Source organism: Purpureocillium lilacinum, assembly GCF_023168085.1.
Source record: "Purpureocillium lilacinum CBS 284.36 DNA, scaffold_5, whole genome shotgun sequence".
Lineage (NCBI taxonomy): Eukaryota > Fungi > Ascomycota > Sordariomycetes > Hypocreales > Ophiocordycipitaceae > Purpureocillium > Purpureocillium lilacinum.
Window position 1 is genome coordinate 205880 of NW_027072115.1, and position 13763 is coordinate 219642.

At 57.4% G+C, this 13763-nt stretch overlaps 3 protein-coding genes and 1 non-coding gene across 4 annotated transcripts; 2 read left to right on the top strand and 2 right to left on the bottom strand.

Moving 5' to 3' along the window:
* Positions 1 to 381: 381 nt before the first annotated feature.
* PLICBS_006644 (uncharacterized protein) lies at positions 382 to 2190 on the top strand (the record flags this gene model as incomplete). Its single annotated transcript, XM_018327625.2, has 2 exons — positions 382 to 1195; positions 1259 to 2190. The coding sequence occupies 2 exons, from the start codon at positions 382 to 384 to the stop codon at positions 2188 to 2190; spliced, it is 1746 nt and encodes a 581-aa protein (XP_018173808.2).
* A 1024-nt stretch (positions 2191 to 3214) lies between these two features.
* On the bottom strand, positions 3215 to 5341 carry PLICBS_006645 (uncharacterized protein; the record flags this gene model as incomplete). Its single annotated transcript, XM_018327626.2, has 5 exons — positions 3215 to 3345; positions 3495 to 3758; positions 3958 to 4400; positions 4519 to 5062; positions 5185 to 5341. 5 exons carry the CDS (start codon positions 5339 to 5341, stop codon positions 3215 to 3217), a joined length of 1539 nt encoding a protein of 512 aa, XP_018173809.2.
* A 2142-nt stretch (positions 5342 to 7483) lies between these two features.
* Positions 7484 to 7555, top strand: PLICBS_006646. The gene has a single exon. It is a non-coding gene; the product is annotated as a tRNA-Arg (tRNA).
* Positions 7556 to 7815: 260 nt separating this feature from the next.
* Positions 7816 to 8250, bottom strand: PLICBS_006647 (uncharacterized protein; the record flags this gene model as incomplete). The annotated part of the gene is made up of 1 exon (XM_065601015.1): positions 7816 to 8250. The coding sequence occupies one exon, from the start codon at positions 8248 to 8250 to the stop codon at positions 7816 to 7818; it is 435 nt and encodes a 144-aa protein (XP_065457087.1).
* Between the last annotated feature and the right edge of the window lie 5513 nt (positions 8251 to 13763).

The window sequence follows — 13763 nt, forward strand, 5'->3', positions numbered from 1 at the left end:
GAGAGTCTGTCTCTGCAACGATCCATTCTGCCGCCAGCCCGTTCAACAACAGGGCGACTTCGCCATCCATCCATATACCAACTTCAATCTGCCGTTGTTGGCCGCCCTTATTTGCCTGTACGACCCCATTCCCAATTGCCCGGCACCTGTGCGCCTCCCAATGTCTGACCGCGAAATGTCCCCTCGGCCTTAGACGAACCTCAATTTCCCAAAACAGTGCCACTGCTGTAGCCATTTCCAGCAGCAATAATATCCCGCCTTGACTTTGCCCACCTTTGCCGGCAGCAATACACCACGAAAGCGCTCTCGCGAGCCTGCAACCAGCAACATTTGTCCCGCAGCAAGTCCTGCACACACAACTAGACAAAAGCCTAGACAGAAATGTCTCGCAACGTTCGACAAAAGCACCCCTCCACGCCCGTCAAGGCGTCCAAGCGCCGCGGCTCCGACTCGTCGTCTTCTCTTGACCTTTCCGATGACGATGGCTACTCCGCCGTCGAGGACATAAGCGATTCCGAGGACGACGATGAGGACGATGTCAATGCGGTCGAGGAGGAGAACATTCTGATCGAGGCTGTGCGCCCCGGCCACACTCCTCGACCGCAACCCGCCCCCGTTGCCGCTGCCGACGACGATGATGACGACGAGGAAGAGGACGAGGAGGAAGAAGAGGAAGAGGATGATGAAGAAGAAGAGGAAGACGAGGACGACGAGGACGACGGCGAGGCTCGCTTCGGCGACGGCGACGAGAGTGCCAGCTGGGCTGGCATCGTGTCCGAGGCCGACGCCAGCCAAGTCTCCGACTTTTACCACGAGCCCAACACCTTTGCCGCCGATGCTGCCGTCGCGCGCCACGTGCGTTTCGACGTGCCCTCGAGCGAATCCGACTCCACCGACACCGACGAGGACGATCACGGCGATCTGTTCCCTGACATTTTCGTCTCCCAAAACTCTCTCGACCCTGCCTTTCGCCGTGAGATTGAGCACGACCCAGATGAGTCTTCTGGCTCTGGCTCGTTTTGGGACTTCAATGGCCAATATGAAGAGGATCCGCGCGATTCAGATGCCGAAGAGGTCGTCCGCGAGGTGTCGGATGACGAGACGCCCACCGCCACGCCTAGGCCTGCCCATTCTGCGGTTTCTGCCCAGTTCACACCTTCATTTGAAGAGAATCTTGAACTGGACGGCTACGAAAGTGAGTTTAGGGTGCTGCGCTGGTGTTTTCATTGAATTTTGTGCTTACTTACCTTGCCTGCAGCCGACGGCGACACAACCGAGGAAGACATTCCGGATCCGCCCATCCGTCGCAAGACCCGGCGCCCGTCTAATCCCATGAGCGAGGTGTCCGACTCGGACACGGAGTCGGCGGTGCAGACGGAGCGCGGACAACCGCGCGTCGGCCGGTTCAAGCTTGACCGTTCGGACAAGAAGCCGATTGCCGTGCTAAACCCCCTGACGCGCAAGATGATGATCTTTACGCCGCACCGCCGGCGCCAGCTCGACCTGTCGCCCGAGCAGTTTAACTTCCCCTGGTGCATGGAAGAGCAGTCGTCGCCGCTGCTCAGCAACTCTGCCAACATGATGCTGAGCGCCATGTTCTCCACAAACACCTTTGCCGACCTGGTCAACCCGCAGACCATGGGTCCGGCCGAGGCCTTCTTCCCCTTTCCGTCCGAGGCCAACACGGCCGATGAGAGCTCGACGGCGCCGCCCAGCCTGCAGGGCGACGGCGACGAGGCGGAGAAGAAGCTGGACATAAGCGACTTCATCACCTGGGACGGCGACTCGTCAGGCGACGAGGCCGACGCCGACTGGGAGCCCTCGTCAACGCCGCTGCGGCCGAGCACCGCCGGCGAGCGCGACGTCCTGTCGCACCTCAACTCGGACACGGTGGGCGCCTTCCGCCGCAACCAGATCAACCAGCAGTTGATCCTGAGCAACCAGGCGACGCAGGACTCGCTGGCGTTTAGCGGGCCGTACAACTACACGGCGCTCAAGGGCCTCAAGTCGGACAGGTTCGACACGGCCGGCATCCCGCTGACGCCCGTGCGCCGGCAGAAGAAGCACCTCAGCGAGGTGGCGCGCAGCCCGCTCGAGCAAGTCTCGGCGAAGCGCAAGGCTTCGGGCGACGCCGGCGGCGGCCACAAGAAGCACAGGAGCATCTCTGACGTCAATTTCTTGAGGATATGAATCTAACGGCCGGTAGGCGCGACGTCGAGAGACGGACAGGACGGTGACAATACGAGCGGGGACGGCGTGATGCTCATGGCAGCACACCCCTGGCCTTGCTATATGAGCGTGCCTATGTAAGCTTGCATGAAATTTATTCACATTTGATTCAATATGGTGCCGCCGTGTAGCCTGAAACTGCGTAGCCTGTGATGAGTCGGAGCGCGTCGGACGTAGAGGCGCGTCGACAGCCGTCGCACAATGACGTAGCATTTCACACTGGTTTGCTTCACACGTAGTGCGACATCATGCGCACCATGTCGTGGGCATACGTGGGCAATGCTGCTTGCTCATCAAATTGTCACACATATTACCCAACTAGCTAGCTAGCTACGCTACCGCAACGACTCCCTCCCCCCCTCGGTCGAACATGCGCTGTCCACCGCGTGCTCTCAATGGTACCTTGACCTTGCCTTTGCCCCTACCGTGCCGAGTCAGCCAGCAAGTCGCAATTAGTTACTTCGCAGTACCAGAATCCGTTGTACAGTACAATCCCATGTGAGGCCAAGCACAAATAAAACTCCGATCCTGCGCCCGTTGAACCAGGTCCTCATGCGATCGATCAAACAACGCCAGTGGCACTTTTCCTTGCTTTGTGTGGTTGGTTGTTTTGGCTGTTTTGTCTTGGAGTGGGCGAATGAGTGAATGAGGGGGTGAGTGCGAAGAACTAGGTTGAGGATTGTCCTTGACTGAGTATGGACTACCTTATGGAGAATCGCGTTCGGGTGGCTCCGGGGGATTGTGATGGGTAGGTAGATAGGTAGGTGGGTGGGCAGGTAGACGAATGTGTACGTGCATGAGGAGGAGCGGCGTGCACTGTGATCCTGTCGGTAGATGATGGTTGAATGGACGACGTTGATGTTGATGTTCATGTCGATGGTGACGTTGGTGGTGATGTTTGGTGGTGATGGTTATGATGAGTGGCGACTTGCCGCGAGCCTCAGACGTGTCAAATACTATGTACGAGTGAGGGAAGAGGAGCCGTTCAAGCGGCGGACTCGAAGAAGGCGACAGGTACGCCGTGCCCGGGGCAGCCGACAATCTCGGCCTTGTGGAACTGCGCGGCCCAGTCGCCGCGGTACTCGACGCGTTCGTACTTTTGGAGGAGGCGGACGACTGCGATCATTTCCCAGTTGTCAGCTACATGCCCTCTCATGATCTCACCCAACCATCCATCCGTCCATCCGCCGCCCACACGAATGACATAGAACAACAAGATACGCTGGAGACGATACAAGCCGGTGCAGGGAAGTGAACAAACGTACGCGTAAAGGCCATCTCGGTGAGGGCAAAGTTCTGGCCGATGCAGATGCGCGGCCCGCCGTTGAAGGGCACAAAGTGCCAGGGCTTGGGGGTCCAGTGGTCCCAGCGGTCGGGGCTGAAGAGGGCCGGGTCGGGGAAGGTGTCGGAGGCGGGCGGGTAGAGGTCGGGGCGGCGCTGCATGGAGAGGGTGCTGTAGATGATGATGTCGCCGGGGAGGGCGGCGATGTCGGGCTGGCCGGGCTGGCCGGGGAGGGTGGAGGACTCGACTGAGAAACAATCACACACATATCAGTAAATTGAACTGCCTGTCGGAAACACTCAGGGGGATGACGGGGGCATGGGAGCGAGGGCACAAGAGGGAAGGCATGGGAGTGGCCTCAGGGGTCAATCGCTAGCTGCCTAGCCAGCAAGCCGGGAAACTGAGGGGAAAAGAACAAAGGAGCGAAGCCAAAGGAGCAGACTCACTGCAGGACCGCAGGTTATACGGCACCGCCGGATACAGCCGCAGCGTCTCATTAAGCGTATGCGTCAGGTACGTCAACCCCTTGAGGTCCTCATACGTGGGCGCGCGCCCGCCGCCCACGCGCTCGAGCACGTCGGCGCGGAGGCGCGCCCACACGGCGGGCGCGTTGGCGAGCTCGTACAGGCACCACGAGAGGGTCGCGGCGGTGGTGTCGCGGCCGGCGAGCAGGACGGCCATGATCTGGTCGCGCAGGACCTTGGGGTCGCGGCTGAAGAGCGCGATGTGGTGCAGGAACGTGAAGTCGAAGTCGCGGTCCGACTTGGATAGCGTCTCCAGCTCCGAGGGCGTGAGGCGCAGGGTCGCGGCGATGTAGGGGTCCATGAAGGACTCGATGAGCTTGATGCCCGACTTGTACTTGTGCTGGGGGACGAGCCACCGAAAGGGGCTTGTCACCTTGATCAGCATGGTGACACCCATGGAGAAGCATCTCTTCTCGTGTATGAGGAAACGATCGGAGGCAGGGAAGAAAGGGGGGATGGGGCGATGGGCAGAAGAGGACGTACTAGAGAATGGTCAGAATCATCTGCATGCGCTGCACCTCCATAAACGCCCTCGAAAAGTCGCTCCTCGGATTCTCCAACGCGCCCACACTCTGCCCCAGCAAGAAATCCGTCGTCACATCCAGCGTCATCCTGTAAAACAAGTCACACATGTCGACCGTCTCGCCCGCGGGCGGCATCTCGCGCAGCATCGCGCCCGCCCAGCGGTCAAAGATGTGCAGGTCGCGGACGCGGTCGCGCGTGAACATGGGCCGGATCAGCGCGCGGCTCTTGTGCCAGCGGTCGCCGTCGGTCGTGAAGATGCTGTCGCCCAGGAACGGGCTCCACGCGTCGTGGAACATGTCGCCCTTGCCAAAGTCGGCGAACTTGGACGTCAGCACCGTCTTGACGTGCTCGGGCTCGCGCGTCAGCAGGATGCGCCGGCTGGCGAAGGTCATCTCCACGATGTTGGGCGCCGTGGGCGTGGCGTAGCGGTAGATGGAGTTGAAGTAGTCGAGGAGGCGGTTGTTGGCCTGCATGTAGGCCGCCTCGAGGAACCAGTAGATGGCTGTATAAGCACAACATCCGGTCGTTAGCTTTGGCATTAGATCGCGAAGCCACTCAACCGACGACCAGTGTACAAACACGCACTGAGAGACGGGGCACGCAGAGAGTCGGCAGGGGACGCACCAGAGAATGGGTTGTTGGCGAGGGCCGGGGCGCGTACACCCGGGTTCTTGCTCAGGCGGTATTCGATGCGCAGGTGCTGCGCGGTCCAAAGCACGATGAGCACGACGGGGATGGCCACGGCCACGGTGACCGGGCTGGGCGCGACGACGGCGAGCATCTTGGGTAGACGGGCGGTCGGACGATTGTGAAGGGTGATGGAGTGCCGATGAGCCCTTAATACTAGCTGAGCTTCAAGCTCGGGTGAGCTTCGCGAGTGGTCTAGCTTCCGTAGACGGATGCTGAATACGACGAGTCTTGACTCTTGAGTAGCATCAACAGCTTCAGCTCTTGCTATGACGGCACTTGAAACGGCGCAGAGACGGCAATCATCTCAAGGGCGGACGTGCCGGGAGCTGGTGGAGTATCGAGCTGAAGCTCCAAGCCATGACTGATGCGCACCAGCAGCTCCAAGACACCTTATACAGCCACGGGACAAGCCCGCCTCCTACCTCACGCCTCACATGTTCCCGAGGACCGTGCGCCGCAGCCATGGCGCACGCACACTCTCGATACGGATGGGGGAGAGCTCCAGCACAGTGGTGGCTTGTCCTCTTCCCGCACTCTTCCCAAACAGCCCAGCCCTTGATTCCTGGGGTGGGAAGCAGCAGCCATGAGGAGACTCCCGCGCCCAGGCATCGTCAGCAGGGGGAGCGCCGCGGTGGACCCTGCTGGGGTCCTGAAGACCTGGCCGTGCGTGCGGGGGAACCAGTGACGATCCACACCCTTTCGTTGGCGGCTGCTCTGGGTAAGGGCGCAAGGGCGACTGGGCTGGAGGGATGGAGCGGGGGTACGTGAAGGACGAGGAGGAGCTGGAATGGGAAATGGGCTGGGAGGCACACATGCATGGATGCATGTTGGGAGCGATGCTGGTCCCGGGCAGACGCAGGAGGTTGCCAATCGCATCTCGTAGGCGGAAGCGTGCTGGCAGATGTGAACGCTGATGGCAGTGATCAGGGGCAAGCAGTCAGTGCATGTTCTCGTCGACGCGTGCCTCGTCCACAGTGTCCACGGACTCTGGGCTGCCCGTCCCTGCATCGAGCTGCAGGCTGGCCCCATCGACATCTTCCCTTCTCCAATCCGCGACCCCTCAAAAGCAAGCTCTGGGCGCGTGCCCCATCCCTTCCCCCCAGGCCGGAAGAGGTGGGGACTCGGATCATACCGCCCATCTGGAGTCGATAGCTCAGGTCCCAAGTCCATTTCCAATGCTCAATGCCGGAGTGAACAGAATCCCCAAGCCTCGGGGGCTGAAGAGAACCAAGACGGCATGGAAGTGGTGGCGAACGGCGGCGCGTGAAACCGTTGACATGCGCGCAATGCATCGCATCGCGGCTCGGCAAGCCACCGACGTACGCCTCGCCCAGCCGTCGCCGTTGTCACAGGTGGTGCAGGTGAGCGTCGCACAGCATGAGCATGTCGTGATTGATCTGGGGGCAGGGTGGGCCCGTTGACGGGGTGTCTTGCCTCTGACGCGGGGGCAGGCCACGGCGTTGCCTCTGTGCGACTGTCGAGGGCTGTCTCAAAACACTAGCACGCTCTGACTGAGGAACACGGCGTGATTGTAGCGGGCGACATGGGAATACCTCACACTTCCAGATGGGGCCAACGGCGTAATTATCGCAGCACAGACAAGCACCAGATACACGTTCAGAGCACAACCATGGCCAGAGTAGGAGCCGCAAGGTACAAAAGACGGAAGCCACTCAAATACTAAAGCTACTTCAGTTCTTTTGGCTACTACCGCTATAGTCACCAACACTTTTGCTCACGTCTTATCAAGACAAGCGGTGTCTGGCTCAAGTGGTGCGCGGCTTGCCGGGGTTCAAGGCACTTCGTGGCGAGCGACGTCGGATTGCATGTCCCTCAAGGCCTCGGCGACCTTTTCGACCAGAGCGAAGCCATCTTCCGGAACAAGGTCCCGCGAGTTTACAGCGCTTTGAGGAATGTCTTGCTGAAATATGAACCACTGCACCTGACACGAATATTTCTCCACCACCAGCATCGAACGAGACCGCCCGCTGGTGCTTGATTCAGAGACGGAGATACGTTAGAAGCTGGACACTGCGTTTGCGGGAACATAGTTTTAGGATGTAGCAGAGGAGGACGGTGGCGGCCCCTGTGTGGATTGTGGCCTGGATGCTGCAGGATGACTGGTGAAGATGTTGCTGGAGTTTATGGGTGGGGAGCGCGGGGGGTTAGAGTGGAACGCGGCAAAGTGCAGGCAGGTCTATAGTATACTTTAAGTCGCTTCTCCATCACAATTGGTCTAGTGGCGCAATGGCCGCGCGTTGCTTTCCGGTGGCAAAGGTTCCAGGTTCGAGTCCTGGCTAGATCGATTTTTTTGCACTCTCTTGCCTCACTACTTACTGTCAACGTGAAGCAAGGTCACGCTCGTTTTTTTTTTTTTTGGTTAAATAAGTCTTCAAATATTGGTGCTTTCTTGTCCTGGCCGTTGCTCTTATTGCTATATGTACCTTTACTCTTCATGCTCATGTTCCTGGTGTTGCCAGCTCTCAACTGCTGTCATTCCTGGGAATCCTGGCTGATCATGCCCCTTCCCTTGGTGGCTAGAATCTCCCGGGGCAAACGGGCATCCTAATCCTCGTCTTCTTCACCCTCGTCCGAGTCGATCATTTGCCTCGTGTACATGTGTCCATCCCTCTCATCCCAGCCGCCCTGAGACTTGAGGAAATTCGCCGCGGACATGTGTCCATTGATCTCCGCAAGCTTCACTGCTCTGACGTACTCTCTCCTGTAGGGGGACCCCTCGACCTGAACTCCGCTATTCAGAAGGAAGCTAAGCATGTCAAGTCGGCCATATTCTGCGGCAGCTTGGAGGGCAGTCCTGCCGCCAACCTCTGCTCGCCGTGCGTTGACGTCCGCTCCGACGTCCAGCAGTCGCCGGGCGATGCCCAGATAACCGTGCATGGCAGCGCACTGCAGAGCCGTTGCACCGTTCATTCGGGCCGCCGCGGCATTGACGTTTGCCCCCGCGTCGAGAAGTATGTCAATCAACTCCATGTCCCGCATATCTACCGCTTTTTGTAGGGCTGTTCGCGCGTATCGTGCGGATGGTGGCGGGAGGTCTTGGGCACCCAAGCTGAGGAGTCTCTTCACAAGAGCAACATCCTTAAGGTACACGGCCAGACAGAGCGCCGTTGCTGGTTGACCCTCTGTTACGCAATTCACATCTGCGTCTGCGTTCAGAAGATCCTCTACCAAGTCGGCCTTTCCCCCTAATATCGCATTGCAAAGTGCGGCGCCCAAATAAGTACGGCTCCATAGGGCACCTTGGAGAAGCGTCTGGAGGATGGACCGATCGCCTACTTGGATGGCTGCCTCCAAGACAGATTCGCGTCGGTGCCACCGCGGGTCTTGCACAGGCCGGCGCCACCAGTGAGGTTCCCATTGAGTGCAATGGCACGCGTGCGCCTCCCGTCGTATTTCGCAACACTCAAAGTTCAGCCCTACACGGTCAACAGCAGGGTTCTTGCATCGGATCGGATTTCCACTCGGATCGATGCCGGCGTCGAAGAGCACTTGCAATATGGCACTGCTCCGCCCCAAAACCGCCATGTAGTACGCGGTACTACATGGAACCAGCAAGAAAGCGCCTTTGGTGGAGCAATTCGCGATGTCAAGGAGGAAATGGAGAGCGCTAGTATCGTCGGATCGCAATGACTCCCATACAGCAGAGTTGAGTGCGTTCTGTGATATGACAGCACCGCGTTCAATAATCAGCTGAGCCAGTTCAAGATTGGAACAAGAGATTGCAGAGTCCAGAGGTGCCACGCATTCCCCCTGTTCGTGGTGTCTGAACTTGATGTCGAGAGCAAGCAAACGGCGTACCAGGTCTTCTCGCTTGTCTCGAATCGCCCATGATAAGATTGACTCGGCAAGTGCGCCGGCACTTTGGAGCAGCCCGATCTCCTCTAAGGTGTCAAGCATCTTGACATCAGACACCCTGGGGTGCACCCAGGACAGGTGTTGACTTAACGGTACTTTCTCAAGGTGCATCTTGAGGATGAGCTCCGTGTTCCCTGTCTCTAGTGCATAATTGATGGTGTCGCCGTAGGAGGCGACTTTGTCGTTTTTCACGTGCCTTAGTATCACGGAGAACACGTCCAAGTTGTTTCGTCGGGCTGCCTGCAGTAACTGCGAAGGGCCGACATAAGCGCCTTGATCTATGAGAAATTCATAAATCCATGACTCGAGGCTCCTGGGGTCGATAAAGGTGAAGAGACAGGCGTTCTTGTCCAAACTTGCGGCGTTGGCTTCCGCAGCGCGGACGTCAGCACCGGCCCGCAGAAGCATCGCAGAACAGTCCTGGTTTCCGCTCTGGCTCAAGGCCAGTATCAGGGGACATACCCATGGGGTAAGAGGCATGTCAATTTTCGCACCTGATTCGAGAAGGCGAGCCATCATGCTGGTATTGCCCGAATTTGCAGCGAGGCCTAGCGGGGTCGTCACCTTCCACGCTGCCTGTGTCCAGTGCCACCAGATTTTCGTGTCGTCCCAAGTGATCGGTTCCCTCGAGTTGATGTCAACGCCACTTGAAAGTAATGTTTCCACCTGTTGGACGTCCCCTGCTTCGACAGCACGACCAAGTGGAGTGCGCTTTGCGAAGAAATCTGACCTCCCTGTTGCCTTGATGATGATGTCTTCGATCTCAAAGTCCTGCTTCAACTTGGCGTAGTCAATCAACTCGGCTGAAATCCGAGCGCCAGCAGCGACGAGTTTAAAGATCAGGTTCCTGTGATCGCCATAGATGGCGGCGGACAACGCAGAACGCTTCCCCCCCGTTCTGTCGGTTGAGGCACCATAGCAAAGCAGAATGTCAGATAAGGCAAGGGCTGACGATTCATCTTCCAAACCTGCTGCATATTCCAGTGGGGATACCTTGTTACCCCCCCTCCAGTCGGGCATGTCGATGAGAAGGTTTGGACTGACACCGGCATCAAGCATCGTGCGCAGCGCGGCCAAGCTCTGTGTCCTCACAACGCTTGCAAAAAGCTGCTCAACAAGGGCCGCAGAAGTGTGAGAATCCTGCGAATAAAGCTTTTGGAATTGATGTGCGCTGTATAGTCCCATGGACTGCATGAGGCCGATCGTATCTGCGTCGTGGCGTCGTGCTTGCTCTAAGGGCGGTGTGCCGTCATTGACGTCCCAGAAGGTAAACTTGTTGGATAAGAGAAACAGGTGGACTAAGAGCCCATCCGGGACATTTGTGGTCGGTCGCGAGGTACAGAGCCTTTGGGCCGTCTCAGTGAGTTGCCCGTCATGCTCTTCCAGCATGACGGTGGACAGCATTGCAGATACTTTTGAGACACGATCGGCAGACGACACGGCGAGAGGAACGCTTCGCCCAAAGAGTAACGGCAGCTGGTTGAACATGTGCCTGCCCGTCGTAGGCGACACGTCCGACATGAATGATCGCACATTCACAAAGTAGGTCTGTGGTCCATCTCGCCTGGCTGATGCTGTATAATTCGCTGTTAGGCAGGATCGAACCAAGTCTCAGCTAAGAGATCTCTTGCCTTGCACAATGTCTGAAGGGATATTTTGCAAGAATTTGAACCAGGGCAATTCAGATTGCCATTGTTGAGCGGCGGCGCACGATGGAGGCGAGAGGATCGCAACTATACCGGGTGTTGCTGGGGAAGGTGCGTCTAACGTGCGAATTAGCGTACTACTACTAGGTAGTCGGGAGCAAGGGTGGCGATGAATACCTTCTGGGGGACGGAGCTTTTCGATGGTCGAAACGTAACTGTGGCGGGCTGTCTCTTTCCTAACCTTGGGCGATGGGCAACGGACCCCGTCAATATAGATCTCGTAGTCTTTGCCTGTCTCCCTTTTTCTTTTCGCGAGTTTCGCGCTGACGACTTTCCAATCGCCCTTCTTCATGCGATTCTTTCGAAGACCCCATTCCTTCAGCTTCCTTTCGAATTGCGCTTTACTATGGCCATTCTTAGCGAAGAACATTGGGCTTCAGCGGAAACACAAGGAATACCTTGCGTGGAAATCATGCGACGAGGCCAAAATGCCAATCACTTCGCTGAGAGGACGGTTGTCTCGGATGAAGAGGCGCTCGATCTCGGCCTTGTGATTGTCCCAGTTGCGGCGCGCCATAGTAGCCCAGAGGTTCAAAGAAAGCAGACGAGCAAGATCACGTAGAGAACCTGCGGTGAAAGTCACAGCAGGGGAGAGACCATGAAGAGACGAAAAAATGAAGAACGGTTGAAAGGTGGCGACCTATTAGGCGCCGCAGGCATTTCGACAAGGCAACATTGAACAATGAGTTGGGCAGGGCGACTCGGCTGTGAGCGTCCGGGGCTTGATTGGACGCATCCAAAACCCTCACATGGGGCCTGATTGGACTCATCCAGAACCCTCATATGCAGGTCGTAGCCCTGGCGGCCCGCGCGTGTGTGCTTTGTGTAAGCCCAGCACCCGTCAGATTATTGACGGACTGGGAAGTGCCGATACCCTCCGACAAGGGCCAGTGGCCTGGGACCCGACGACCGGTCATTCTAGACCGGGTTTGCTGCCAGCGGGAGGGTATAGAAGGGCGCCTGTAACGATGTGACGCAGGCCACCCGTCGAGCGGTAATGGGGGGAGCGGACAACCTGACAACTTGTAAGGAGAGGGCAGCCCACGACCACCGCCTCCTTGAGTGTCGACGCTCTCAAGTTCAATACACCTGATTGGCCAATACCAGAACCATCAGCCCAAGCACTGTCATAAAGACGAGGAACAGTCATGATGCCGGATGTAAACCTTGCATAGTCAGTCCCTTCCGCTGGCCAAATAGATTTGTTACGCCGGATTGGCCGGTACCAAAGCCCTCATCGCTGGCTGCCTTTGATGGAGACGAGAGACAGTCGGCCAAATGCCTGATATAAATCGTGCATGGTCCCTTTCACTCGCCAAAGATTAACCACTTCTCTATCCACTGCGTTCTTTTACACGACAGATTTCATCTATCACCACCAAATCCGCTCAGCGAGTTCTTTCACACCGCAAAATAGCCCATCTCCCCCCTTGACGCCAGCATGGATAGTGGTTCTGCCGTCTCATTGAACGTCAACCTTAGCGTGTGCACTGGGTACTCAATTGCCTCTCTTCCTAGTGCTGTAAGGTTTTGACTCACACATTGCCAGGTCCGATGACTGCAAGCGACCATCCGACAAGGAAGTTGAGATGCACAGAAGCCAAAGCATCCATCGATGGCTTTTGGATGTCGAGCCGAGGGTCATCATACTTGGTGCTCAGGGACCTACGCAAGGCGAGAACAACAGTGACGGAGCCACTGACGCGGGCCGCAGTGGTGTCAACTCCACCTCCAATGCATAGTGGACTCAATTGCCTGACGCCACATGCATGAGGTCGGTCGTGGAATGGCTGCATGGGGAGATTGGAAGCGACGCAACGGGACGCGGACATCGCAAACGTGTAGCTGGAGTACAAATATGTCTATGGGGAAACATGCAGGTCCATACAATACACACCGCCGTGGATAAGTCTGGTCCAGTCGACGGGGCAGCATTGAATGCCACTGCACGAGTTCTCTCTGGTCTATGTGCAGCACTGCAGATGCACTTTCCGTCGCCAGGTACTCACGTTGCCATCCGTGTTATCGACGAACGACTACAACGCACGTTGCAACCATTGCGATTATCAGACGCGTCATACCACAAGATATACTGTGTTTTGTGACGTTTTTGGCGGTAAGTCAGAGGGCAACAATGTTCCGGTAGACGAACCAATCCAGCCGGCCAAATTCCCAGTAGCGCCAAGGCCGGACACTTCGCGTTCAGTCGGCCAATTGACGGCAATGGGGGTTCCTGATGCGGCAGTCGCCCTGCTGTTTCCCGGATCTTGGGCGAATCTTCATAATTGACAAGATGTGCAGGATGACTTGGTCCACTGTGAAGAACCCTGCCATCTCTGGGCCCTGGGAAGGTCGAAGCCGCCCTGGTGGTGAAACGCGAGCAGTAAGGTCCTGACAAAACTTCCGATCTAGGATGGGCATCCCAAACAGCCTGCCGCACTTCACGGAACTCCTCGGGCCCGTGCTTAGTGATTCTAGATGTGGCTGTTTTCATGGCCGGATTGAACGCGTCTATGCGCGTGCGATTATTTTTTATGTGCACCATCGGTGGCATGTTTGTTGTACGAACGGGGTGAACCGCGGCTCCGTCTATCGTGAGGGCTGAGTAGTGGTATTAGCAACGGATGAGCCACGCTGCCGAGACACATCACACCACCGGCATTCGATGTGCCCTTGTCCGCGCGAAAAATTGGTGATGAAGCGCTCGAACCATGGCGGGTTCTCTACAGTCCACGACGAGGCCAGAGCTGTTAACTTTCACTGCTCAAACCTCAAGTTCTTGTGCGTACTCTCAGGAGTCAGGACTCGGGGTGGAAGGCCCGGCCCCACCAACACTGCAACTCAACCACGGCACTATCGCTGTATCCGAGCGCGCGGGATTCTGTTAGATTCACGCTGCGGCGCTCGAATCATGATGCAGTTTCCGACGAC